Raw genomic sequence first — 25,055 nt, 5'->3', positions numbered from 1 at the left:
TATTGATAGACTAGGAGCTTTTGCTACTTATCACACCCATATACTCTAATTAGACCAGTCCACCGCCTGAGAGCCGTAATCCCCAACCCTTCCTTTGTCCGATGGTGCCAACATGTACAACAGTGACCCTTCCACCTTCCTCCAACGAGATACCGGCATCGAGACATCTTGGTCTACAAATCAGAAATCAGGGATATTGTGCTTCTCCTTGTAGTCATCAAGGCCATCGGCAGCCCACTCCACATCCTCGCCGCCTCGAAGAGCCTCAAGCTCATTGAGGTCATCAACGATGTGGGCGAACAGCATCTCCTGGCCGGAGATGCTACCGTGCTGCTCGGCAGCCTCCATCTCAGCCATAGCATGAGTTACAGCGCCAGTGATGGTATCGGTCAAAGAGGCGACCACGGCGGCGGCCGTAGCCTCGGCGTTCTTCTCCATGAGCTTCTGCTTCTCATCCTCGATCTTCTCATACTTGGCTCTGAGGGCCGTGATCTCAGTCTGGGCCATTTGAGCAGCTTTGTTGGCCTGATCGGTCTGCTGAGTGATGGTCTCAATGACCTTGTCCTTGGCGTCGAAACCATCGAGTGCGTCCTGAATTGTCTTGGTCACGGCAGCCTGGAGCTGGTCCGCCGAGGTCTGAAGACCGTTGCTGATCTGATCAATCTGCTGGTCGCTGATCTGGAGTGCAGCGAAAGCATCCCGGATCATCTGGTCTGCAGTAGACTGGAGATGGTTCACCGAGATCTGGAAGGCAGACGGGACGGTAGGGGCGGACTGGGCAGGGGCGACCGGAGCAGCAGTAACAGCCGGAAAGGAGCTAGAGGAGCCCGTTGGGCCAATTCGATCGACATTGAAGCGATCGACAAGGTCGAGAAAGGTCTTGTAATGCTCGCGGTTGGGAGGAGCGGGGGTGACGGTGAGTTCGTCGATGAAGCGCTTGCGAGCGTCTCCGATGGCGATCAATACAGCCTGGACGTGGTGATTCTTGACGTCCGGAAACTCGGCCCATCTCTTCTCCTTGACCAGGCTTCGCAGAGCGGGGACCCAGGCCAGGTGGTGATTCTGGTCGACCAAGGCGTTCTTGCCGTTGCTGCCAGCAGCGACGACCTTGAAGTACGCGGCGAGAAGATCAGCACCACGACGCGCAATGAGCTTGGCCATGTCGCGGGTGGGAGTGTCATTCGCGTAGCCCTGGGTGAGGAGCTTGAGCTGAGGAGTGCCCGGCTGCGCGATGATGCGACCGTTGTCGCCAACTTCGAAGATCAGGCCAGGAATTCGGGTGAGGGCATTCTGGTCGGCGCAGATGGGAGCTGCCTCGCCATTACCCATGCCTCCAGAGCCGGAAATAATCAGGCTGCTTCTGAACGACATGATCTACATGAGATTAGTACTCGAAGACCGGACGGAGAGATCTGGGAGAGGGATCAAACTACTCTAGTCTTGAGTCGGGATGGTTGATGCAGACTGATTGGTTCTCGGTTGAGCAACGGTTCGAAGAAGGTCGAGTGAAAAGGATGAGAGAAGTGATCCAATAGAGGAAAGGTGCGAAGAGTTTTGCGATGCGAGGTGATGCAACGTCGCGGTGTTGAGGAGGATGGGTGGAGGGGAAGGTGTTGTGGGAAACAAGAAGTGAGGTCAGGAAAGGTTGAATGTTGTGGGAAATTTTGAAAAGTTCGGGAAGCAGGACTACAGGCGGTGGGAGAAATTATTCAGAGCAGAAGGTGAGTTGACCGCCCAGACTATCCAGAAGTGAATATGATTTGGTTCATCTGGATGCGTTGGGCGTTTTTGCTTGGGTTTCACCTGTTAGACCGCGACGATGAGTGAAATCAGGAAGGAGCCTTTACATCCACGTGATACCTGCCCAAGAAGTTCCCAAAGTCAAAAGATCCTGCCAGAGTCGAGCCAAGACTTTCGCAAGTCCAGGTTTGCCAATTTCTTTGTCGATTCATACAAACAGATTTTGAAGTGTTGAAGCTGAACGTTGGTTACATTACACTCTCTCAATCAGCCTTCAATCCGTCCAATAAGCGACTTCCTGTACGCCAAATAATCAATGCCATCTCGATATCTCCAGAAATCTCTGCAAACCTCTTCTGAGCTTGTCCAGCTGTATCTATTGGTGATTCAATAATGGCTAAGTATTGTTGGAACACGGTTCACATAGATCCCAGAATTCCCAGGGAGCTTCGGCGTATGGACTAAGGGACGGGAGAATGGGACATCCCTGGCGCTATGACTTTGTCACTCGCCTTTGATTCACGACTCTGCTCCTTTGCTTCATTAAACACATCCATCATGTCATTTTCAGATCCCCTTTTAAGATCTTTCCCGGGCGGAACATGTCTTTAGCCTGTGTGGCCAGCACGACGAGGAAGAATGGTCACTACAGGATCATAAGGCGGAGAAATTGATTGCTCTCATCACTTGCAAACGCTGCTCGGAAATGAAGTTCAGGCTAATTGGCTTATCGTGCCTTACCTTAGTTAACATGATATAGGTTGAACCAACAGTCGAGGCAAGAGGCAATCCAAAGCCACGTGACAAAGTAGAATATTCACTGGGCAGTCGTGTTGTGACTGCCTAGTATTCCTGTGGAGTGGGGAAGGGGGGTATATAGGGACAAAAAATGCTCAAAAAGTCAACCCAGTAGAGAGGAAGATGTTTTCACCCTGGAAGTGACTTACCGCCGGAAGATGGTTGAGCGGTTGACGTCCCGTGGAGACTGGCATTCGATTGCCCAATTTGTATGGCCATCTGGAAATCTCGTGGGTTCGAATCACCCTCAGCGCTCTGCGTCCATTTCTTTTTTCCTTCTTCCTATCCTTTTGGGCCTGGTTCTCTATCCTGACTGTTTCTTTGAAGTGTTGCCGACATTCTTGAAAGACGAATGATATTCTTCTTGTTTTCTCTATTGCTCAATGTGAACAGCATTTCTGATGCACCCACCACGTGGATACAAACCCTCACGTAAGTATGAGGTTGACCAAAGTCCCATCGCTTAGAGATGCGCACCGAAGAAACGGTCCGAGGCGTGGGGCCAACTTTACCCAAAAAGCCAATACCCCCGGCCCGTCATTTGCTTGGCTTCTGCGCGCCGAAGATCCACCTCCCGATGAACTCTTCTCCGTCTTGGCAAAGGCAGATGGGACATCCGCATGATATCTTCGGAGTGTCCCTTCAAACCAAAAAACCCGATAGTGTGGATCGCGTATCTTGCCATGGGAGTTTCAAAAAGATATTACCGCAACGCCAAAAGAGACGCTCGGTTTCGCTCCACTATCGACCTTCGGACTGAGGCCCTGGGCCTTGTGGATCGCCATCTCCACGAATCCATCCCGCGAATGTAACCACATCTCCGCCCCTTGGAGAATTCCTTGGACCAGCAATCTCGAGAAATGGAGCCCCGAAAGAATCTCGACCCTTCGGCGGCCGCCATCAAAAACCCCAGTCGACAGCCCCCGTCATCACCGGATACTTAACAACCATGACCCCGATCTCCGTCAACCACAGCGTCGCACTCGATCCGTCCTCTTAGTCGTATCCCTCAACCTTGGGCCGTTCCTCTCCGCGCAAAGATGGTCCGCCTCTCAATCGCCTCAATCCTCTCCCTCGGTGTCGTAGCCACACGGGCCCTAGCCACAGGGAACTGCACCGGCGTCAACGCAATCAGCACGAAATGCGCCTCCAAAGAAGCCGCCCACACCCGCGACTTCTTCTACGTTGGAGGCCGCTACATCGAGACAACCTCCGGGAACGTCACAGTCGACCAGCTCTACGTCGAAAAACTAGTTCCTGTCACCACCAGCCGGACCCGCCGCCGCAGCACTATCACAACACCGAAACCTATTGTCTTCTTCCACGGAGGCGGAACAACAGGCGTAACATGGCTCAATACACCCGACAACCGCCCAGGCTGGGCAACCTACTTCCTACAGCAAGGCCACACAGTCTACCTCGTCGATACCGCCGCCATCGGCCGCTCGACAGAGAACAACCTCGCGAATTTCACCATGATCGCCGGCACAGCGGCCGAGGGCGTGGAAAAGGGCTTCACGCACGTCGAGGCGTACGGCGCCTATCCGCAAGCTGTCCTCCATACCCAGTGGCCCGGCACTGGGCAAAAAGGCGACCCGACATTTGAGCAGTTCAAAAAGACCATCCTCCCGCTGTCTACAAGCTGGGTTCCGCAGGAATACGCTCTTCGCGCGTCAGGCTGCGAGCTTCTTTCGCTGCTGGGCGAGAAAGCGTATCTCATCTCGCACTCCATCGGCGCCCGCGCCCCGATTCTTCTATCGAACGATTGTCCGGAGTACATTGCAGGAAATATCAACCTCGAAGGCACGACAGTCCCGTTCTGGTCATTCGAGAGCCGCTCGGCGACGAACGCGTGGGGGTTGACGAATACGCCTCTCGACTACGATCCACCCGCCGCCAGCGCGGCGGAGCTCGAGACCGAGGTTGTGGGGAAAGATACGCTGGCGCATCGGAGTTGTTACCGGCAAAAGGAGCCGGCACGGCAACTGCCCAAGATTGCGAGCGTGCCGTATTTGATGGTTACGACGGAGGCGAGTGTACATGTCACGTATGACCACTGTACTGTGGATTATCTGAAGCAGGTTGGTGGGCAGCCGGAATGGATTAAGCTGGGGGAGATTGGGATTCGTGGAAACGGGCATTTTATGCACTTGGAGAAGAATAGTTTGGAGATTGCGGCGGTGGTTAACAAGTGGATTCAGGAGAAGGAAGGGGCTTGATATCGTGAGGAAAAGAGCGTGGTGTCGCCCTTCCCGAAAGAATAAGAAAGATGGCTGAGTTGAAGAAGGAAATTCGAGCCTGTGAGGCCCATGAGTTTCTTCAAGCCAGCATGCGATGTCGATGTGTAACTATGATACTATCGAAAGGCATTAAGTCAGTTTCAGGCCTGAGGGCTATTTTCATAGCTGGATTGCTCTGATTTCTTGTGGACAGGAGAGGTCCGCGCTCACCACTGACAGAAGACAATTGTCAGAATGCTATAAGACCATAGTAGTCTGCTAGTCCTATCCCAAAGCCGGGGCCATGATATCGAGAAGGATAACATCTAGATCGGGATGGGCCTCCATAACATCGGGGCATCCTGACCGAATAAACTGGTTCTTGGGGTAAAACAATGTGAGGGCTCATGAAACTGTCTAAATTAATTCAGCAAATATGGGACAGGAAATTCTAGGTGACAGAAGAGCTATTCCCAATCAAAAGTGATAATGTATACCAGCGCGAATTGGCAGAGGTTCGGGATCCGGAAGATGTACGGCGCTACATGCGCCGATGTAATATAGGGATGTTTAACTGCAGTAAGAGGGAGAATAGGGGGTTCTTGAGCTGGTTTGGGCACAGCACCTTGAGAGAGGAGACAATTGTCCGCTCAAGGAAGGATCATGGTAAATATTGTAAGGTGAAAAAGTATAGGTCTGAGTGTGACCATCATTGCTTTGGTTCTGGCTGATATAAATACACACCATACTTGGCACACGTACCAAGCTACTAATACACAAAATGAAATGAAGACAATGTTGTATAGAAACAAAGTGGATAGAAATCGATTTTGACCACCCAGGGATATCACACGCTAGATCCTAAAAGAGTATATATATCATCAAAAAAACTTCCGTCGTAGTAGAGCTTCGCCGACGACAACTGTTACATTGTTACATCCGGTGCACCACCGTCTGCGACCAGATCGGCAGGAAAATGAAAATCAACGTGCTCAAGCACGCAAAGACCGCACCGCCAACCATGGCCTGGAGGACAATCTTGTGCTGGAGCCTGCGCAGGTGGACATCCTTGACACGAATCTTGCGATCAAAGATCATCATTCGCGAGACAAACTTCATAAGACCAGAACGTTGCGATAGAAGAGAGGCGCTGTCGTCGAAGCGTTCCCAGGGCAGGGGCTGACGTCTCGTGAAGAGCAGCAAGAAGAAACAGCTACCTCGCAGGCCGGAGAAGATGAGAGACATGCCGACGAACCACATTGGCCAGGGGGCAAAGGCGTTCCACCGGCTGTTGGCGCCCATGAAAGGGACGAAGGCCTTGAGGAGCACGCAGAGGAAGCCGCCGATGGTGAGGGCGATGCCGACGCTGGTAGCCATGCAGAGAGTCTCGAAGGTTCCGTTGGAGACACCGAGGCGGACAAAGTTGCGGTGGGAGCAGTTCTTCAGGAGTCCGTATACGTGATCTGCGATTGGCTTGAGGTGGATCGGGTCGGAGGAGTGCTGCAGGTTGAGAAGGGCGGTATCGCGAAGCGCAGGCGGGATGTTGAGCTCCTTCTCGGCTCCAGGAACGAGGAATGTGTTCACGACGGCGTTGAGCTCGACGCGGTATGCCGAGTTCGGGGCGATGCGAGTAGGGATAACTGCTGGGACATTGTTGGCGCAGATGGGCTTGGCGCAGGCGTTGGCCCAGGACTTGATGCGGTCGCGACCGTTCGGGCCGACTTTGCTGTTGGGCCTGCACGCGGCTTCCGGAGCGATGAGGTGAACGATGTTGGTCATGGTCTCGTTGGCTTTGAATAAGTTAGCTACTGCTGAGGGTGTAAAGAAATGGAGGAATAGCATCACCTGCTTCGGGATCACACTCAAACTCAGACATCTGAATAGAGGGAAGCTTCATGCCCGCTGCATCAACAGCACTGTCTGCCATACTGTCTCGTGATGAAGACGACTGGTCGATATCCTTCTCGATAGGGAAGTTGTTGAGACTTCCAGTTTTTGCGTACGATCCTTCATAGTTGCGGAACCTGCGAGGACAGTCAGACCATGACTCATGCAATCGTGTCAATGGCTGAAGTATCACTTACCAGACGAAGAATTCAAGATTCTCGGGCGAGAACTCGATGTACTTGAGGTACATGTAGAAGTCATACAACGACATTGGCGAGCCTTAAATAAAACAAAGATCAGCCTTTGACCATAAAGTCGGTCGCAGCATGGCTTGAGAGGCATGCTTACAGGTTTGGTTGTTCAGAACTCTCTCCAAACTTAACCGTGCTGGAATAGGACTCTTATCTCTCCCGTCCCTACTCAAGGGCCTCCTTCCGGTCCGAATGGCGGTGGCATACTCCTTGAAGTCCCTATACTCCGGCTTCTTGTACCAAATCAACCAGTCGGGGAACAGGCGTGAGATCTTGGATGATGCCGCCGACTTATCCTCCTCTTCCTCCCGCTTGGTATTTCGTTCCTTGGCGGCGTCCATGTTGAAGAGATCGTGCTGAAGAATGTACAGATGCTGTGTGTACGACCGAGTTGTGTCGAAACAATATATGATAGGGTAGGGACAAGGGACGCCTTGACATTGATAGCGGACGAACCTTCCCCATCATATATCAAAGTCTTCTTCATTTTAGCGCCATTCTGTATCTGCATGTGCCGCGGGGCGCTCGATGCAGGCTTGCAGCAGATCAGACCGGGAGTCCCACGACTGATTCCATGTCAGGGCCCTTTGGCTCGACCAGGCTAGGAGATAGCTCCACCTACTCCAGGTCTGCTGCAGACAAACTACGCGCAATGCACAGACAGTCCCACCGGTACTTCACCAGGGAAGAACGAGTCGAGCGGCGTGATTCGGTCAGTAGCATCCGTTAGGGTGCTTTGCAGACGCCCAGTCGGCAGGAAAAGCCTCTTGCCTCTCTCCTCCGTCTATTCATGTCTCATGACGACTGGCCAATGGCGGTGCGAGCGGAGGAGACGCCACGGCCGGCTGGTTGTGAAAGAGGCTTGCGCCCTTTAATCCAAACTTGGGATGCCTCGGGACGTAGGGGATTCCGGACGAGTCGGCGAACCAACTGATTCCAGCGTGGACGAGTCAAAGCGGCTTGGTGTCAAGGTACCTTTTTCTAGTATGACACTTAGCGCCTTGCACTACTCTGCGTTGGGCTGGAGAATTCCTCACGCTGGTGCCAGATTTTGCAGCCAGTGCTGGTGCTTCATGGCAATGTATTTGTGGAGGAAACCCTTGGATGATCGAGGACCCCTCGGATGCGGCGAGACAGGGAACCCGCAGCTTTAGTTTCCTCCGTTGGTAAGGTCTCGCAGCCAATCCTGCTCGTGTCCGTGTTGTGAAGGGTTTAGGCCGATCAGAATCTTGTTTGTCTTTGCTAATGTCGACAGGAGCAAACAAAGGAATCGACAATTTGACCCCCTTCGCCCCCGTAGCAGACTCCCAAATCCGGCCGTGTTTGCTGTACGTAAGCTATGAATGGGCGGGCTGTCAGATTGTGCCGACCCAGTAATCAGAGTTCGAGGCATGCTCGAAAACCGGGGATGCCAGAGTCATTGTCAAAGGATGAGTAGATTAGCGGAGCAAAGATCGGAAATTCTTTCGCCATTGTTCGCATCCTCTTCGTTGGAAAGGTGAGGCGGTACAGGGTTTTCTTCTGCCCGCCGAGCATAACAATGACCAGGACGAGGGCGGGTTCGAGGACGACGCGAACGCGCACACACATAATGAACGCAGAGCAAGACTTGGAGAGATTGCGGTGCTCTGCAGACGGATTCGGAGGGCCGACGGAAGGATTTGGTGATTGGCAAGTCTCGGGCGGGACGATCTCCTCGTGGGATTCTTCAGGTAACCGGACCGGCCTATGCTGCTTCGCGCCTTAGCTTCAGAGTAACAAATTCTTATCGACGGCGCCAGATGCGGTGATGCGGAGAGAAGCGTAGGAAGATGCAAGGTTACCACGTGGGAGAGAGACGTCGAGCTTGGAGACGCAGGGGTCGCAACCGAAGAGGTGGTGTGCATTGGTCGTAAGGGAGAAGGCGGCGCGGCACTGGAGGGGGGGCCGGGGGGCAAGCCGGCGAATTGAGCAGCGAGCACGAGAGATTTGGGGGTGAACCTGCGCAAGGGCCGCCTGCCCTGCCTTAACAATTTTAGCCACAACACTGTAAGGTGCGGTACGTACTGCACGTACCTTTCAATGATTTCGCGATACCTCCCCTTTCGGCCTCATTTCCTGCCTGAGGTGACAGGAGTTGAGTGCAGTGACATCGATAGGTAAGGTACGTATTCGGGCGAGGTATCTTATCCCCGATGATCTTCGGCTTCCTCTTCCTCCTCCTCCTCTGCAACCATCTTCATCTGCGTCGTTTCGTGTCCATCTCCCTACCTGAACCCAGCGTCACATTTCAGCTGACAACGCTGCTGCAGTCGATCATCTGTGCCGAACGCTTGGGTTTGCATTTCGCATTCTCTCCGCTGCATACACGGGCCATTGGTTCTCGCCCCTGGACTGTACGACCGGGACACCACCCAATTCTCTGGACGTGCAAACAGGAACACGGCCTTCCGCACCAACAACGACGGCCATCCCATCACTTGGTCCAAGCAGATCAGACAACGAGCAGCAAGCAGCAAGCAAGAGCGTTTGCTCTCTCCAGTAAGGAGTATGCTGCCGATCAGATCAATTGGGATTAGCCTCGGCAAGGATTATGCAGCTATCGTACGAGTGAGACACGAATTATCGATTCACACCAAGCTGACTTTGCCCACTTGCTGGCACTTGAGAGTCATGCAATTTTCACCACTACGGCATATTTGCCCTTTTCTCCCAAGTCTTCCATCTCTTAACCTCTCGGTCGCCCTCTTCACTGGTTCCTATCCCTTTGAAGATGTCTCTCCCTACGTCCAGCTAACCAATATCCTCCATCTATTGAACTAGGTCACGCACTTCACCTGAGGGGTAACACCACACTGCTGCTTTAGCTTCGAGTTGCATGGGCTGATAAGCGGCGGCCCGAGTGTTTTTGGTCTTCAACATTTAGCTCGAACCTTTACCTTCTCCACGTTCAGAATCCCTAGATTGTTCTTCTTCAGCGATCGGCACGCACATTTTCCGGACCTTCAGCTCGCGCTCGCGTCGCGGTCAGCACCACCTCTTTCTTCAACTTAAGCTACCCGTACGACATCTCAAGTACCCTCAGCGGTAGCGACTTCAGAAGCGCTGTGTTACCACAGCTAGCGCAGGTTTGGCAACGCGGTCACCTGCGTAGGTACCACCGGCCATCACGGCGGCGGCGGCATACCGCGCTTCCGTAAACGGTGTAGGCCTGCGAGGCAATCAAGGCCGGTTTGTGCAACCAACTGCCTCAGCCTTTTTTGTTGATTTTGACTCTGTGGCTCTATCTCGTCTCGTCTGTCTTTGTCGTGACTGCGGAGGGTGCTACAGATCGTTTCCCATTTGATCTGTCATACCCCGCTGCATCGGGGATGGCGTCTGCGAGATGGCTTCAAAAGAGTTTGCTTGTTTCTGACTGAGTATAGCCATCATGACGTTGGAAAGCCACCACAGATCGAACTGCCCCCTCTCATCTCCCTCGGTAGTCGGCTGTCAAACTGCGCGGGCTGCCTATCCTGGAATGAAGCCTCTCGGAGTTGGCTCGATCCCGGCGGCGCCGCCGCCGCGAGACTAGGAAGCCAAGGCGCTCCTCATGTTGGCCTTTTAGCACGCCGTCCCCTATGCAAGCGCATAAGCAAGCAAGCAAGCTGATGCAGATTCTCAAAGCCACACTGCGAGCGAAGGATCTTGACAACCAACGGCTCTCAGGGCTCTCTATCCTTAGATCGCGATCGGACATTCGGGTCACTCTTTTCTTTATTCATGGTTGAGTCGTTCTCCTCTCTCGAAGGGCATTACATGGCAAGTCGGGGCTTGAGTAAGCTCATGGACAACAGCTCCGGGCGGATCGCTGAAGATCCGGATGCGTCCGGTGATCACGTCTTCAAGACTTGGCTAGTAACCACAATCCGGAAATCCAGTAGGTATCTATCCTCACTGGCATGAAACTCAAGCCACTTCAAGCTCTTTCTAGTGGACGGGACCGATGAAGTTGACCGTTACTAATCGTCAGCATTTTCCTTTTGGGGGGACCTGCGCGGGTGGCCACTCAGGTAACGATCCTTTTGTGGCCCAATGCCAGGGTTCATTGCCATGGTTCAGTGCCATGGTTTATTGCCGTAGTTAACACAAGATAAGCTGCATGACAGTCGCGGATGCCCACGAGGATCAAATAATGACCTCCTGCGTGCAGAGGGCGAATAGCCGTACTACATCTATTTCCGTCCATTGTACCCAGTCGGGCGTACCTTCTGAATCGTGTGCGTCAGGTTGTCACTACAGCTTCCGGCCGGCCCCCACAACCTCTCGGAGCCGGACCCCATCTTCTATCCGCCGTCGCCGATCCCGGCTGAGTCTTCGAAACTCTTCAAGTCGGCCCATCGTTGCGAGCAACTTAAGCTCAATTGCGTTATCCGTATAACTCGGAACATCGACCATGGACTTGGCGGCAGCCCCCGCAGCGTCGCATCAACCCGTATTCCGGGCAGGGGCCGATGGCCTTTCTAGGAAGGCCTAAGCCTGCCGATGCTTGGCTTGGTGACCATCACCAACTCCATTGCGATAGACACCTTCCTCTTCAAGTCTCGCAGAAGATGGACATTTAAACCCGCAGCCCGCTGTCTTCAGTGCCTGCTACATTTCGGAGAACGAGCGTTCTGCTGAACCGCACGACTATCGCTGCCGCCATGAGATTGAAGTCCCTGCTGACCAGCTGTGCCGGCTTGGCGACGGCATCACTAGTACTGGCCCAGGAGAAGTGCGGTTCAGAGCAGCCAGGGCCCGAAGCCTATGAAGCTGCCGTGTCTTTCCGCGCAGCCCAGCGTGCAGAAGGGCTATCAGCTTCATTCCTTCATAAGCGCGCGGAGGGCCTGCTCGTTTCGACGTATCTGCATGTTGTCGAAGACGAGGCTCATAGAGGGTTTGTCACCGATACGATGATCAGCGATCAGGTGCGGCGTGAATCCAACCTCCGTGCAAGGCTACAAAGTCCAGAGATTGATCTTGGGTGAAACAGATGAGAGTTCTCAACGACACCTTCGCCCCTCACAATATCCAATTCCTCGTCAAAGAAATTACCCACACCGTGAACGACGCCTGGACAACACAAGCCCGCATCAAGGAGAAAGCAGAGACACTCCGCCGAGGCGCCTACGACGACCTCAACATCTACTTCGAGACAGGCATGATGACCAACCCCAACTCCGCGACGGGAATCTGCAGCTTCCCCGTTGAGGACCCCTGGAACACGGGCATTAATGGCACATCGTGGTATACCTTCGACGGCTGCCACGTCAGTGTAGGCACGATGCCCGGCGGGCCGGGGGTGCCGTGGGACCCGGAGGATAACTTGGGCAAGACGGCGACGCATGAGGTAGGGCACTGGTTCGGGCTTTTCCATGTGTTTGAGGGGTTTGATTGTGAAGGAGAAGGTGATTTGATTGATGATACGCCGGCGACCAAGGTTGCTACTGTTGGGTGTCCGGCGAGTCAGGATTCTTGTCCTGAGAAGCCTGGGTTGGATCCCATTCATAATTATATGGATTACACGAAGCATGCATGGTAAGGATGGCTCACTCGGAGTGCTGAGGTTTCGAGGCTAATGTCAGCAGTCTTTCGGAGTTTACTCCTTTGCAGGAGGAACGCATATATCGATCTTTCAACACCTTAAGGCTAGGTCGATAGCGTTTGCACATTTGACGTCGGAGTATATGCTCTGTGCCTCCACAGAGTCTGAATTGAAGCCATGAGGCAACATCGCTTATGGCCGACTTGGTGGAGTAAGTCTGTCGTTACACCTCAAAGTCGTCGTTTCCGAGACACCTCCAAATGTATCCTGCCCGACACTTTCAGCAAAAGTACTGATGTTCGTCTCCAACTCCGGCATCCTGTCGCTAACAGAAGGCTTTATCGTTAATTGCCTTCGGGACGACTTCTGCGAGAACCTTCTATGGACGTCCTTCTTCTCGGCGCGAGCATCTTGTAATTATTCACACGAGTTTCAAGACATATTCCTTCTGTTTCCCCTGACTTGAGACATATTCTCAACCTACGCGGAAGCGAGGTCCTTTGGCAACTGACAACAAATTCCCTCATACGAAGTTATCCCTGCGCTCCACGCCTTCGACTCCAGGTTTTGAACGGCTTATATGTCAAGTTGTCTCAGTCTTCGAGACTCGACTCACCCGAGCCAATGATCCCATAGCTATCTGGGAGTTGGCAGAAACATGCACAACTCCCATTCGTCGACTAGCAACGGCTGAGATGCAGCCGTCCGGCATGGTGTGCCATTTGGTGTGATCTTGTGTTGAGCTGAACTCGTGTTCGGAGAGATTTTTAGAAAATCTTACTTCATGGCAAGCCACTTACACAGATGATGACTTGTATCAGTAGAGCGTGGGAAGTCTTCATAGTATCCCAGAAAATTATAAAGTCGTGCTATGAGATGGAGGGTTAAGGATTAGGACAAAGTCTCTACAAGTCTTTCATCCAATCTGATTCAGCTCGTTCAACCTTCTCATCTCGGCAATCATGATGTTTGTCTCAACTACAGTCTCGATCTTCGTCGGCATGCTCGCCATCGGGACCACAGCGACCACTACCCACGCAAGATGCAACGCAGACAAGTACTCCTCCAAACCTCCTCTCATCCGTCACGATGACTAACGCCATGAAGCTGCTACCGCGCCCTCTTCCCATGCCCCTCCCCGTCCGCAGTCTCCTCCGCCTCCGCCTTCTGCGCAACCCTCACAGCAGGCGGCACGACCGCAACAAACTTACCCGCCCGCGCAACCTCCGCCTGCGGCACCTCCGCATCCCGCTACATCTCCGCCTGCGCCTGCGGCCCCACCTGCACTCCCTCCCCGACGCCCCCGTGCGGCAGTCCCTCCGGCCCAAACCTCCTGACCAACGGCGACTTCGAATGCGGCATCGGCCCCTGGATCGTTCAGAACCTAGACCAAAACGCCCGCGTCGGCGTCACCTCGGCAGCATCCCACACGGGAACGCATTCGTTCGAGTCCCGATTGCTGTATGATCGGAACTCGCAGGACCCGGTCGTCAGCGCGCGGCTTTCGACGCCTGTGTTTTCCGTGCAGCCGGGTGTGCCGTGCAAGTTGAGGTTCTGGTCGTACTTTGATAATCAGGCGGCGGGGTTTATCGGGATCCAGTTTAATGGCGAACCGAAGAGGACGCTGGACGCTGGTGATGCGGGCGGGTGGGGGATTTGGAAGGTGTTTGAGGTGGAGTATACGCCGGTGACGGATAAGCTTGATATCACGCTCGAGTTTTTGTATGGGCGGGTTGCAAGTGTTGTGAGGGTTGATGGGGTTGAGTTTGGGTATCTTCATTAGAGGTGGTGTCGATTCCGCAGGTCGCTTGGGTGATGGTGTCGACGTAGGTTCAGAGGCTACGTACGCCGATCTTTCACAGCTTGCGCGGCAATCATCTTGATGCTAAGCTTTTCCATCTGACTTGGCTTTTCCTACAGTGCTTGGCGTGCGGGTAACGGCAATCCTGGAATGCAATGTGCCTTTAAGGCAAGTTGGACGTCAACGTGTGGAGGCCATTACGTTCCATAGCTGCTTGATGAGGATTCATGCATATATCGTTGATTGCTGCCAAGGATCTGATTGGATGAAATGTTCGAAGTAACGGTGACGAGGGAAGGTGAGTCGTGGGCATCGCGGTGATGCATCGACATATATGCATATCGCCTTCTAGCCACGGCCCGGTCCGAGAGATTAGTTCGCATAGAGATGACATGCGGGAACTTCTGTACTTCTCACGCATGCTAGGGCCGACGGAGGATAGTGTTTATCGTGAGGTTCAAGACGAAAGTTCCGGGTCCATACATGATCGACGTGATAAGAGACCCGCATCGCGCTATGTTTTGTCTGCAAGTGGGTGGGGATGACTTCCAGATTCGCCGATGGTGCACTCGAACGCCATGTAACTCCGAACCGGGCAACTCCCCTCGACCTATCAACTCCAGCCATTTTTAAGGGCAGCTTGAATACGTGTAAACGTTCTGAATGACTCAGCATCTCGAGGGATCAGGATCAGACAGTGGCATACACAAACTGCCCGGATCACAGCCGAGGACATTGCTACCGTAGTCACGTCTAACCTGCCACTTCGAAACTTGCCAGACGCTGCTCGGTCGAAAGTAGCAGACACCCACATGCACATGGACGAAAGCGGCCGTGGAGAAGCTATTCCCTGAACCAATAATAGCCGTGACAACTTCTAGATCTTTAATCTTGTCTAATTCGACACAATGAGACCATTACAGCCTCCCGGTTGTCTTCTCAGCCACTCAAGTTTCGCAGCAATTCCGCAATAGTACCTAAGGTGGCGTTGGTCGTCACCTCTGAAGTGACTCGTTGTGAAATAATGGGAAGGTTCGTCTTAATACTTTTCTACCCCTTAATTACTTGAATAATTATTCAGAATCGCATGCTGGACCTCTAGTGTCTGGATTTTTAATCTACCTCATCACAACATTCTGTCGGCATCGGCTTCTACTATTTGGTCTACGAAGAGTAATGTAACTGAAGCCATATCCAAATTCTGGTTTGTTCGCCACACCATCACCGCCGAATCAGAACCGGACAAAGACCCCATTGGGAACATGAAATCCGTTGTCAAGCTAGCCATCTTGGCGTCGGAAAAGGCCAAGAATGCAAGCTACCACAATGATAGCAGTCCACAACCCTTCTGATAGTGGTAGCCAGGCCCGTCTTTTACACGTAGATGGTTCAGGTTGCCTACATTGATGAAGCTTAACTCCGGCGTTAGTGCCATTAAGCTTCCAGGAATCCGCAGTCCTGGGTCCAGAACCGCCAAGACAGTGTTGAGATCTCTAATGCAGATATGAGCGGCTAATGAAGTGCCAAATGAGCATTGACGCGCGGCCACGATATGATCAAATGGTATGGCCCTCGCATCTGCCCGACAATGTTTTCACTTGGCAAGCCACTATGGCACTGCCATTCTCATCAATGCAGCACTGCAGTATCGCGAGCTTTATCAGATACGATGCTGATCTAGAGGATGTCGAGACTGATTTGAACATGCTCTGGGGATCCACTTCGAAACAAGACGGAAATATGACAAGCATCAACAAAGCTGATGGGGACTGGGTGCTATGATAGAGAACAAAATGATGGGCGAATAAGAAAGCAATGGTGCTTTTCCGTCTCCACGTCTTTAATCTCACATCTCTCAAAGGAGCCCACATACCGGTAAGCAACGCGATTCCCCACCGTCTTGATGGAAATGCAACGAAAAGCAATCAAGCCAACCGGCTCTCTTCTACCTCACGCATGCGGCTGTCGCGCAATCCATCCTTCCAATGAACACACAGGGAATACAACCCCCCGGCTGTAATCCCACCAACGGCAAAGCCATGTCTCGCCCATGTCTTGCCACCTATCCCAGCCAGCTTTCTCCAATACCGTCGACCTGCGCTCGAACCAGCCTCCTGCAATGTGACTCTGGCGAATGCTGGCAAGAGCAGCACGTTGGCCCCTGCGGACATGACGGATACCACCACACGGATAAGCTATTGGCATCTGATCAAGAATCCGTCTTGCAGTCCGACATTTCCGACTGGCAATGGCACCATTTCCCCGCACTCTGCGGCTGCCAAGTCTGGGGTTAGTGTGTGTTTGGGGTGGGTTTTTTGGGTCTGGGGTAAGAGCCGGATGATCCCAGCCTTTCTCCGCAGTGGGCTTTATCTGTCCCCTTTGTATTAAGAGGTGGTCCTGGTCAGATATAAGTATCCGTGGGCAGAAATCTTCATCTGTGAATTTTCTTGAGACGAAGAGGTCTAGAGCTGGGAAAGGCAACCTTTCCATCATCTCAAGTTGCAGAGCGATTGTCGTCCTTGCTCCTGTTTCCTTCTCACCTTCGAACCGTCCAGACACCACAGCCTCCCGTCAAAATGGCCACCCACAGGAGCTCCATCGAGAAGAACGATGCCGTTTTTGAACACAGACCTTCTGGAGAGGCTCATCTCGAAAAGGTGCCTGAAGCCATCGAAGTTGGTCCCTACCGCGTGTATGGATTGTCCACTGAAGATGCCGATTTCTTCAACAACTACCCCGAAGAGAAGAGGAAGAAGACTTTCCATAAGGTAGGTATTGGAAACGCTTAACCATCACGACCACACCGACTGATGGGCGAGAATAGGTTGACGTTCGTCTGATTCCCATGCTGGCTCTGCTTTACTTGATCTGCCACATCGATCGCGCCAATATCGGTAACGCCAAGATTGAAGGCATGGTTGAGGACCTAGGCATGACTGGTGTGCAGTACAACACTGTGCTATCTATCTGTGAGTGCCATAATCAGCATCTTAACATTCGATCTGAGAAGGAAATTCGCTAACCAGCCCTAACCAGTCTTCATCCCCTATGTCCTCTTCGAAGTTCCTAGCAACATCATCCTCAAGAAAGTCAAGCGTCCTTCGTTCTACCTCGGCACTCTTACCCTCTGCTGGGGTATCATCATGACCTGCACGGGACTGGTTCGTAACTTTGGTGGATTGATGGTAACTCGCATTCTTCTCGGCGTCTTTGAGTATGTTTCGCAACGTTTGGGGTCGTTCAAGTACTCTGGCTGACATCTGCAGGGCTGGTTTCTTCCCCGGTGCAATTTACCTGACTTCTTACTGGTACATGGTGAGTATCCAGACTGCAACAGCCCCTTGACGTATGAGCTAACGACGTTCCTAGCCCAAAGATCTCGCGGTCCGAATTTCGTACTTCTACTGCGCCAGCGCCTTGTCAGGAGCCTTCTCCGGTCTCCTCGCCGCCGCCATCGCTGAAATGGACGGTGTTGCCGGCCTCGAAGGCTGGCGTTGGATCTTCATCCTCGAGGGTCTCGCCACCGTCGTCATGGGCGCCTGCTGCTTCTTCTTCCTGATCGACACCCCGACCCTCTCAAAGCGCTGGCTCGAGCCCGAGGAGATCCGGTACCTGGAGCTCTCCATCTTCATCAAGTCGGGCGGCGGTGCTCGCGAGGAGGCCGGCGCCGGCGGCAAGGTCAACTGGAGAGATCTCAAGATGAACTTGACCAACTGGAGGATCTACGTCCAGGCGTACTTTTTGGTGTGCCAGTCGGCTCTGTCGTACGGTATCAAGTTCACCCTGCCCACCATCACCAAGGCTATGGGATTCGCGAATACACAGGCCCAGCTTCTCTCTGCGCCGCCTTACGTCGCTGCCGCCATTTCGGCCATTACCTTCGCCAAGATTTCTGATCGGTTCTTCTGGCGTATGCCCTTCTTGGCGATCCCTCTCGCCATCGTCGCTATTGCGTACGCCATCATTCTCTCCCTAAACGGAGCGCTCGAGGCGAAGAAGGGAGTCGCCTACTTCTCCGTCGTCCTTGCAGTCGTCGGCATCTACCCCATTCAAGCCGCGGCCGCGTCGTGGAACGCCAACAACATCGCCCCGGCCTCTCGAAGAGCGATTGGTATCGCGCTGATGAACTGCGTGGGTAACGTCGGTGGCATTGTGGGTAGTTTCATGTACCTTGAGAGCGAGAAGCCCAAGTACCCTACCGGCTTTGGCTTGAGTTTGGCCTTTGGTGGATCTGGACTGATCGTGGCTCTCTTGCTCGAGTGGAGTTACAAGTCGGCCAACGCACGCAAGGCTGCGATCGCGGAGGAGGCGAAGACGAAGTACACTGAGGAGGAGTTGTTCAACTTGGGAGATAGGTCGCCCTTGTTCAAGTATGTGCTTTGAGGACGGAGAAGGGTACTGTTACTGCACCTGCCCCGACTTCAAAGAGTCGGCTTGTTTGAAGCGTTTTAGTTAGGATGACGAACGAAGCGAATCTTGCAATGAAGTTCCCAAGTTGAAGACGACCATTCGTTTGATCAAGGCTTCTTCTTTCAGTTGACTGTAAACCTACACATCACTAATGGTAAAAGCATCGACTCACTATAAGTACACCAGCCGATCAATGCAAGGCAGTGTAGTACCATATTGTCATGATTGTATCGGGGTCTTATCTTATCGCCGAACCCGCATCATCTTCCGACATCTCGGGATTGAACGGCACGGCCCGGGAGTCGGTCCCGGCGGAGGCCTAAAGCCCGGAGAGCGGCCGGTGATTCGGGGGAAAGCACCAACGGAAAGACGAAAGTCTCTTGACCCCACGTGGGCGCATAAAGAGCGGCCAAGATCAATGGAACATGCAGAAAACGCTGTGCAACTGTTTGTCGGCGCTCTACCCCATATTCAGCCAGATTACCGAAGCCACACGCGCCATCTCAGTTGTTTGTCTCTAGGAATCTCAAGACACAGCAGCGGCATTGCCGATGAAGACTCGCGGAGGCAGGGAGAGGCTAAATATAAGTGAATTGATATAGTAAACTACAACCGAACCCACGGCCTTGAACCCGAAGATTGCTCATGTCTTCTCCCATTGCGAATTTACCTTTCCGAGAACGGATAGGATCCACCCCGGCAAACTTCAACCGGGCGATAAGGCCAATGAGATGATTTCATTACACATCGCGGACACCGACTCCGGCGCCACCCTCCATCGGGTCTAGAGCGCTGACTTTGCAGCTGTCAATTGACGAGTCAATCTCGCCTGTTTGCTTCCCCAGGTGTTCTGGCTGCAGTGCTCCTCGAGTCCTTGTCGCTGCCACGCCCTTCATGCGTTCATGGCTTAGCGAGTAACGACAACCCCATCCTATTCCCGGCGGGGACCAACAGCCAGCAAAAACTCAAACACGCCCAACACGCGCTTCGGTTCGGAGAACTCGAGAGAGTATTTGCTTGCCTCCCGAAGCCCTCTGCTTACCAAACAGCCATATCCCCGCGGGGTCTTACTCTATACGGCTTTTGGATGAGATCCTCTTGATGATTCAGGGCTCTAGCTTTGTCAACCACATTACCTCCGAAGACGTGAGTCAATCGAAACAGAATAAACGGTCTTCGGCCCGCCGAGGAGCGAACTAAATAACCCCGCGAAACTCGATCAAACCCGTCACTACTTGCCGAGGCAGCTGACGTATTTTCTCTCTTCCCTATCCGAAACCTGCCTCTGTCCTGTCGCAAAACTCCCATCTCTCAGTTTGACAAGCACGAAACTTGCACCTTTTCGTCTTGTCGCTGGGGCCCGGTATGCCTTCTCACTCTGATTCTTCCAGTCAACAGGACAGCCACGATGCCGTGGTACGGATGCCTGACAGTGCTTCCAGGGCAGCGGAGAATGAAAAGAATGGCTCTGCGGCGGCAAGCCCTGTCAGTCAACGGCCGAGTGAGCAGGTAGAGTTCAAAGAGGGCGGCTATGGATGGTGAGTTGCGCTCCATAAAGCCATCACAACATGATGAGGCTTGAGTCACTGACATGATACCAGGGTTGTCGTAGGCTGTGTCTTTCTCATCAATGCCCATACCTGGGGCTTGAACTCAGTGAGTTATCCTTACGCGCCCTTCCTTTCACTTCGGGAAGCATGATTCTCACACCTAAATCTAGACTTATGCCGTGTTCCTCGCCTACTATCTCAACTCCGGAGCGTTTCCCGGCGCAAGCCCAATTTCACTCGCTTTCGTTGGCGGGCTGTCCTTCTCCGTCGGTAAGCTCTCTCTCCAATCTCTAAACTTCTGCGCGTCATCTCACTCACTCGCCACAACCAGCCCTTCTCATCGCCCCGATTGTCACCTTTTGCATCCCTCGCATCGGCACGCAACCGACTCTTGGCATCGGCGTCGTGATTCAAGCGTAAGCCGGCCCGCTAACCCCCTCCCAACCCCCGACGTCTTCCGAGACGGACGGAAATTCCGCCACCCGTGTTCCTAACACAATTTCCAGGGCCGCTCTCATTGGCGCATCGTTCACGACCCAGATATGGCACCTCCTACTCTCCCAAGGCATCGGCTTCGGCGTTGGCATGGGATTTACCTTTAACTCCACCGTCGGTGTGGTCCCGCAATGGTTCGTCGCGCGCCGCTCCTTTGCAAACTCCATCGCTACGGCTGGCTCCGGCCTGGGAGGTCTCATTTACTCCCTTGCTTCCAATGCCATGATCCGCAACATCGGTCTGCCTTGGGCGTTCCGAATCATCGCCATTTTGTCGTTCGTTGTCAATGGCGCGTGTTGTCTGATGATGAAGGACCGAAACAAGGCTCTCGGCAGCGTTCATGTCGCGTTTCACAAGGACATCTTTAAGAGGATCGAGTTCTGGTTGTTTGTCGCGTGGGGTTTCTTTGGACTCTTTGGATACGTCATTTCCGTGTTCTCACTGGCGGACTATGCCCAAACAGTCGGGTTCAGTGCTAGCCAAGGGTCTATTGTGTCGGCCATGTTCAACCGTGAGCTCTCCTCCCCATCCGACATATTCCAGTCAAAGTCAAGCTAAATGTTTCTCTCAGTATCACAAGGTATTGGCCGCCCGGTCATCGGCCTGGTGAGTGACCGCTTTGGTCGCATTAACGTAGCTGGCCTAGGCACCATCATCGCCGGCCTCGCCACGTTCTTGCTCTGGATCCTCGCCGCCAAACACTTTGCAGGTCTCATTGTCTTTGCCCTCTTTGGCGCATTCGCCGGCGTGCTCTGGCCAACAGTCGCACCGGTAGGCGCTGAGGTGGTCGGAATGCAGCTGCTTCCATCAGCTCTGTCTATCTTCTGGATCATCCTCGTTATCCCAGCAACGTTCGCCGAGCCCATAGCTCTGACAATCAAGGGCTCCGGACTGAACGCGTACCTCCCTGTTCAGCTGTTCACGGGATTTATGTACGTTGCGGCGTTCATCTCTAGTAAGTTGTTGCAAATCTTTCCATCTGGCAAGCTGCTTCGTTTGACTAACTGCTCATAGTTTGGTTTCTTCGCGTGTGGAAAATACGCGAACTTGAGACCTTGGCCCTATCAGAAGAAGAGCAAGACGACGCTCTTCGCAACAATGATGCTGTCTCACTTACCACTTCACGGCGTACTGGGCCTAAGCCTGGTATGATGAAGTCACTGCTCAAGGGCATGCTTACTATCCAGCGAGTGTAGTGGTCGAAAATAAAAGCATTAAAGAATCATGCATTGTCCTGAGCGGCTGTTTCATGTCTATTGTAATCTAATAACGCTACTTGTAAATAAACTGATAGTTCTCACACGCTTGGGACAACCCTCCAAGCACCCGGAATGAAACTAGCCATCAGTCCAAAGATGACTCTCGGCAGAATCTCGGGCCCATATCTCGAGAAACCCGCCTTGGCCATTCCAGACGTGACACCAACGGCACTGGTCTCCTTGTACGCCTCCTCGGTTGCCAGCTCCGCAAACGCCGCACCAAGATCCGGATACGAGCACGCGAGGCCAACCGACTCCGTGCTGATCGTGTGACCGCTCGCCTCTTCGTCGATGATGGCAGGCGGCTGCACCAACAACAGTAACAACAGCTCCGGTTCAGCCTGCAGATTTGCGTGCGCCTTGCGCAGGTCCGCATAGGGCCAGTAAAAGGCGTTCTGAATCATCCATCGCACAAGCCATGGCTGCCTCGCGGAGAATCGCTCATTCCAAGTTGCGGAGGAGAGGAGGATGAACCATGGCTTCTTCCAGTCTGCTCCCCCTTCCTGTTTGAGCTGTCTCAGTGCCGAGACGATTGTTGTTGTTGAATCCTGGAGTACGCTAACGGTTGGCTTGTTGTCGTTCTCGCCCAGGGCGCAGATGATTGTGTCGGCGCCGACGAGACAGGATTTGACGCGGGCCTCGTCGGTGACTTGACCCTCGATAATTTCGACGCTGTTATCTGTCTTGAATTGTGGAAAGGCTTTGATGAGCTTTTCGCGGGAGCGGACAAAGATCTTCATGTGAGAAAAAGGATTTTTGGGCTTGGCAAGAAGGGCTTTCAGCGTCTCGCTCCCGGTGCGGCCGGTCGCGCCGAAGATGGCCAGGGTTCGGCCTGAAGTTGATGGCTTTGCATTGGATGGCATGTTGGGTATTCGGTATTCGGAGTTATGGTTAGCCTTTTCGTGAGAGTTTACTAAAAGCTTGGTCGAGAGATTGCTAGATAGACTTGCGGGCCGCGTACCTATTTATCGAAAGCTTCTCTGTTGAACACAATGATGCCACGCCGGCATGGCAAACATCAAAGTCGGTGTCCATGCCGGCCCCTTAGTTGTCACCGATCGGAACGGAGCCGCCCCGGGCATTTAAAAAAAGTTGGCCCGCTTGGGAGATTTCAACATCTGAAACAGATAAGAGAACAGGACCCATCGTTATTGATTGGCAAACAAAGTGCGCAAACTTAGTACGCTACTACGGTAATAGGCACGGCTCGAGACCGTGCGGGTTGGCACGTCTTAGCTCCCGGGATCTTCGTCATAGACTTTAGACGCAGTGCAACACCACCAAGTAACACGCATTCTGGAATCAAGCAAACAAGCGTCATATCTAACAGCAACGCGTGGGATTTATGTGGCTATGTAACCCACCCCCAGATGCCATAAGTCTTCCGACCTATGTTTCCGTTACCATGTGATTTCGAGGGTGTGAGGTTTTGGGTCGGTGGACGGCGGCTGAAATGTCCGCCGTGAAAGTCCGTCTTTTGTCCGGTCGCCGCATCATTTTTGTCTCGGTGGCTGAAAAAGCTTGTACCGACGACGAGTCGAGCCGAGCCGAACATTAGCTGACTTGTAGTCTTATCAACGCCAATTCCCCATGATAGCGTATTCGAGCCTTCGGCGAGGCACGGAAGCAATATGCCCCCATTGACGTGAGCGGCTCCGTCTCTCGCAGCACACAAGTTGCAAGTTGCAGCGCATTGGTTGCCAACCTATGTGATAGTAAGAACTTGGAGACTCTAAGTCAGCCCCGTCACAGCTTTGAAGTATCTCAGGAAATACAATTATTCCCCACTGCCAGCTACAATACCGAGGTAACCCGATTTCGAGTTCAGCGCTTCGGAAGGGTACGTACATCTTCTGCCAAGCCGTCATTCACTGCACATGATTTCCAGAATCGCCATCAAAATGTGCTCGGCATCGCGTCATCTGGCAAGTAAAGACCGAGAATACTTCTACTAACTAATTAGGCGATTGAGATTGTCTGAAAGTACTCGATGCGTTGCAGACACATGGACAGATTGCCATTTTCACACACAGCACTCGAACGTCAGATATTAATCAAACTAGAAAAGAAAAGCTTCTCAAGGCACTTTAAGGTGATTAGAGGGGAAAGAAGCAATCGGCTGCAGGCAGACGCAAAGTTTTCTTGAGAATGTTTTTGCATTGATTTGCTTGTTCTTATTATCCATCCCAACGGAAAATAGTTTCAACATCCAGCAATTGCGTGCGCGGCGCCTGGGGTAAATCTCACCCCAGGGCACTAGGGACGAAAGTGATGGTAACAATGACCAAAGACCTAGGTTTATTGAGTAAGGCATAGGACTTCTATTTGTCGGGAGTGAAGCGCTTACCATTTGATGAAAGCTCGAAGTCAATTGGAAGCTCGCATGGCCGATTGCTCAAGGGCAAGAGCTTCCAATGCAGAAGTACTCACCGTTACCAATAGGCTTGCAGCTGCAGCCGCGAGCCTGGATATCAACGTCTCTTTTGGTCATCGCAGGCGTAGGGATGAAGTCCTTGGGGCAAAGTCTGCCGCTGCAGAACCACTCATCGCCGATCTTGTGGCATGAGCACTGTCTAGCGACGAGCTCGGCCTCGGGGGCGGGAGCTGCAGCTGCAAGGGCGGCGAAGAGGGTGGTGAAGGTGAGGATTGAGAACTTCATTTTGATTTGTTTTGGTGAGTTGGCTAATTGATGTAGAGAAGTAGTTGGATGTTTTTGAGGTCAGGAGTTGTTGAGAAGTTGCAATTTCCTGCACCGATGACAACAGAAAGGAGACTATTTATGTTTCAATGGAAACTCAGAATCTACGACTTTCTTGTATCTCAATTGGGTAATACAAAGTCTAGAAATCGTTTCGGCCTGTTTGCGTTTGCCCTTGGCGCCTTGAACCTTTGCGAGCTTCCCATTCTGGCCAATACTCGTATGCAATTAAATTCTCAGTTTCGCCCAGTTTTGCTGAGACTGGACCTATCTTACCGCTATCTTGTCTCAAGAGCTTGTGGTTGTTTCTGAGGCATTCTGCTGATTGGAAGAAGTGTTCTTTGAAGGATCACGCATGTGGTGGCCTTTTGCGCAGCTGTGCCTCTTTGAGAGGCACAGCCA

The 25,055-nt window shown here is 52.8% G+C and overlaps 9 protein-coding genes across 9 annotated transcripts; 5 read left to right on the top strand and 4 right to left on the bottom strand.

Moving 5' to 3' along the window:
* Positions 1–180: 180 nt before the first annotated feature.
* Positions 181–1,371, bottom strand: CABS01_13857 (uncharacterized protein; the record flags this gene model as incomplete). The annotated part of the gene is made up of 1 exon (XM_060547199.1): positions 181–1,371. The coding sequence occupies one exon, from the start codon at positions 1,369–1,371 to the stop codon at positions 181–183; it is 1,191 nt and encodes a 396-aa protein (XP_060394542.1).
* Positions 1,372–3,578: 2,207 nt separating this feature from the next.
* CABS01_13856 (uncharacterized protein) lies at positions 3,579–4,757 on the top strand (the record flags this gene model as incomplete). The annotated part of the gene is made up of 1 exon (XM_060547198.1): positions 3,579–4,757. One exon carries the CDS (start codon positions 3,579–3,581, stop codon positions 4,755–4,757), a length of 1,179 nt encoding a protein of 392 aa, XP_060394541.1.
* Positions 4,758–5,690: 933 nt separating this feature from the next.
* Positions 5,691–7,236, bottom strand: CABS01_13855 (uncharacterized protein; the record flags this gene model as incomplete). Its single annotated transcript, XM_060547197.1, has 4 exons — positions 5,691–6,547; positions 6,603–6,781; positions 6,842–6,923; positions 6,993–7,236. 4 exons carry the CDS (start codon positions 7,234–7,236, stop codon positions 5,691–5,693), a joined length of 1,362 nt encoding a protein of 453 aa, XP_060394540.1.
* Positions 7,237–11,559: 4,323 nt separating this feature from the next.
* CABS01_13854 (metalloprotease 1) lies at positions 11,560–12,437 on the top strand (the record flags this gene model as incomplete). Its single annotated transcript, XM_060547196.1, has 2 exons — positions 11,560–11,823; positions 11,889–12,437. The coding sequence occupies 2 exons, from the start codon at positions 11,560–11,562 to the stop codon at positions 12,435–12,437; spliced, it is 813 nt and encodes a 270-aa protein (XP_060394539.1).
* Positions 12,438–13,402: 965 nt separating this feature from the next.
* Positions 13,403–14,223, top strand: CABS01_13853 (uncharacterized protein; the record flags this gene model as incomplete). Its single annotated transcript, XM_060547195.1, has 2 exons — positions 13,403–13,497; positions 13,548–14,223. The coding sequence occupies 2 exons, from the start codon at positions 13,403–13,405 to the stop codon at positions 14,221–14,223; spliced, it is 771 nt and encodes a 256-aa protein (XP_060394538.1).
* A 2,057-nt stretch (positions 14,224–16,280) lies between these two features.
* On the top strand, positions 16,281–18,624 carry CABS01_13852 (major facilitator superfamily transporter; the record flags this gene model as incomplete). The annotated part of the gene is made up of 6 exons (XM_060547194.1): positions 16,281–16,530; positions 16,741–17,009; positions 17,066–17,210; positions 17,278–17,455; positions 17,508–17,556; positions 17,611–18,624. 6 exons carry the CDS (start codon positions 16,281–16,283, stop codon positions 18,622–18,624), a joined length of 1,905 nt encoding a protein of 634 aa, XP_060394537.1.
* Positions 18,625–20,016: 1,392 nt separating this feature from the next.
* Positions 20,017–21,892, top strand: CABS01_13851 (major facilitator superfamily transporter; the record flags this gene model as incomplete). The annotated part of the gene is made up of 7 exons (XM_060547193.1): positions 20,017–20,189; positions 20,253–20,307; positions 20,372–20,471; positions 20,533–20,617; positions 20,708–21,207; positions 21,268–21,651; positions 21,711–21,892. The coding sequence occupies 7 exons, from the start codon at positions 20,017–20,019 to the stop codon at positions 21,890–21,892; spliced, it is 1,479 nt and encodes a 492-aa protein (XP_060394536.1).
* Positions 21,893–21,993: 101 nt separating this feature from the next.
* CABS01_13850 (uncharacterized protein) lies at positions 21,994–22,818 on the bottom strand (the record flags this gene model as incomplete). The annotated part of the gene is made up of 1 exon (XM_060547192.1): positions 21,994–22,818. One exon carries the CDS (start codon positions 22,816–22,818, stop codon positions 21,994–21,996), a length of 825 nt encoding a protein of 274 aa, XP_060394535.1.
* A 1,532-nt stretch (positions 22,819–24,350) lies between these two features.
* Positions 24,351–24,614, bottom strand: CABS01_13849 (uncharacterized protein; the record flags this gene model as incomplete). Its single annotated transcript, XM_060547191.1, has 1 exon — positions 24,351–24,614. One exon carries the CDS (start codon positions 24,612–24,614, stop codon positions 24,351–24,353), a length of 264 nt encoding a protein of 87 aa, XP_060394534.1.
* Between the last annotated feature and the right edge of the window lie 441 nt (positions 24,615–25,055).

Source organism: Colletotrichum abscissum (genome assembly GCF_030869225.1).
Source record: "Colletotrichum abscissum strain IMI 504890 chromosome Unknown Scaffold_48.1, whole genome shotgun sequence".
Lineage (NCBI taxonomy): Eukaryota > Fungi > Ascomycota > Sordariomycetes > Glomerellales > Glomerellaceae > Colletotrichum > Colletotrichum abscissum.
The sequence above is the reverse complement of the archived record's forward strand: the minus strand, read 5'-3'. Positions and strand labels throughout refer to the sequence as shown.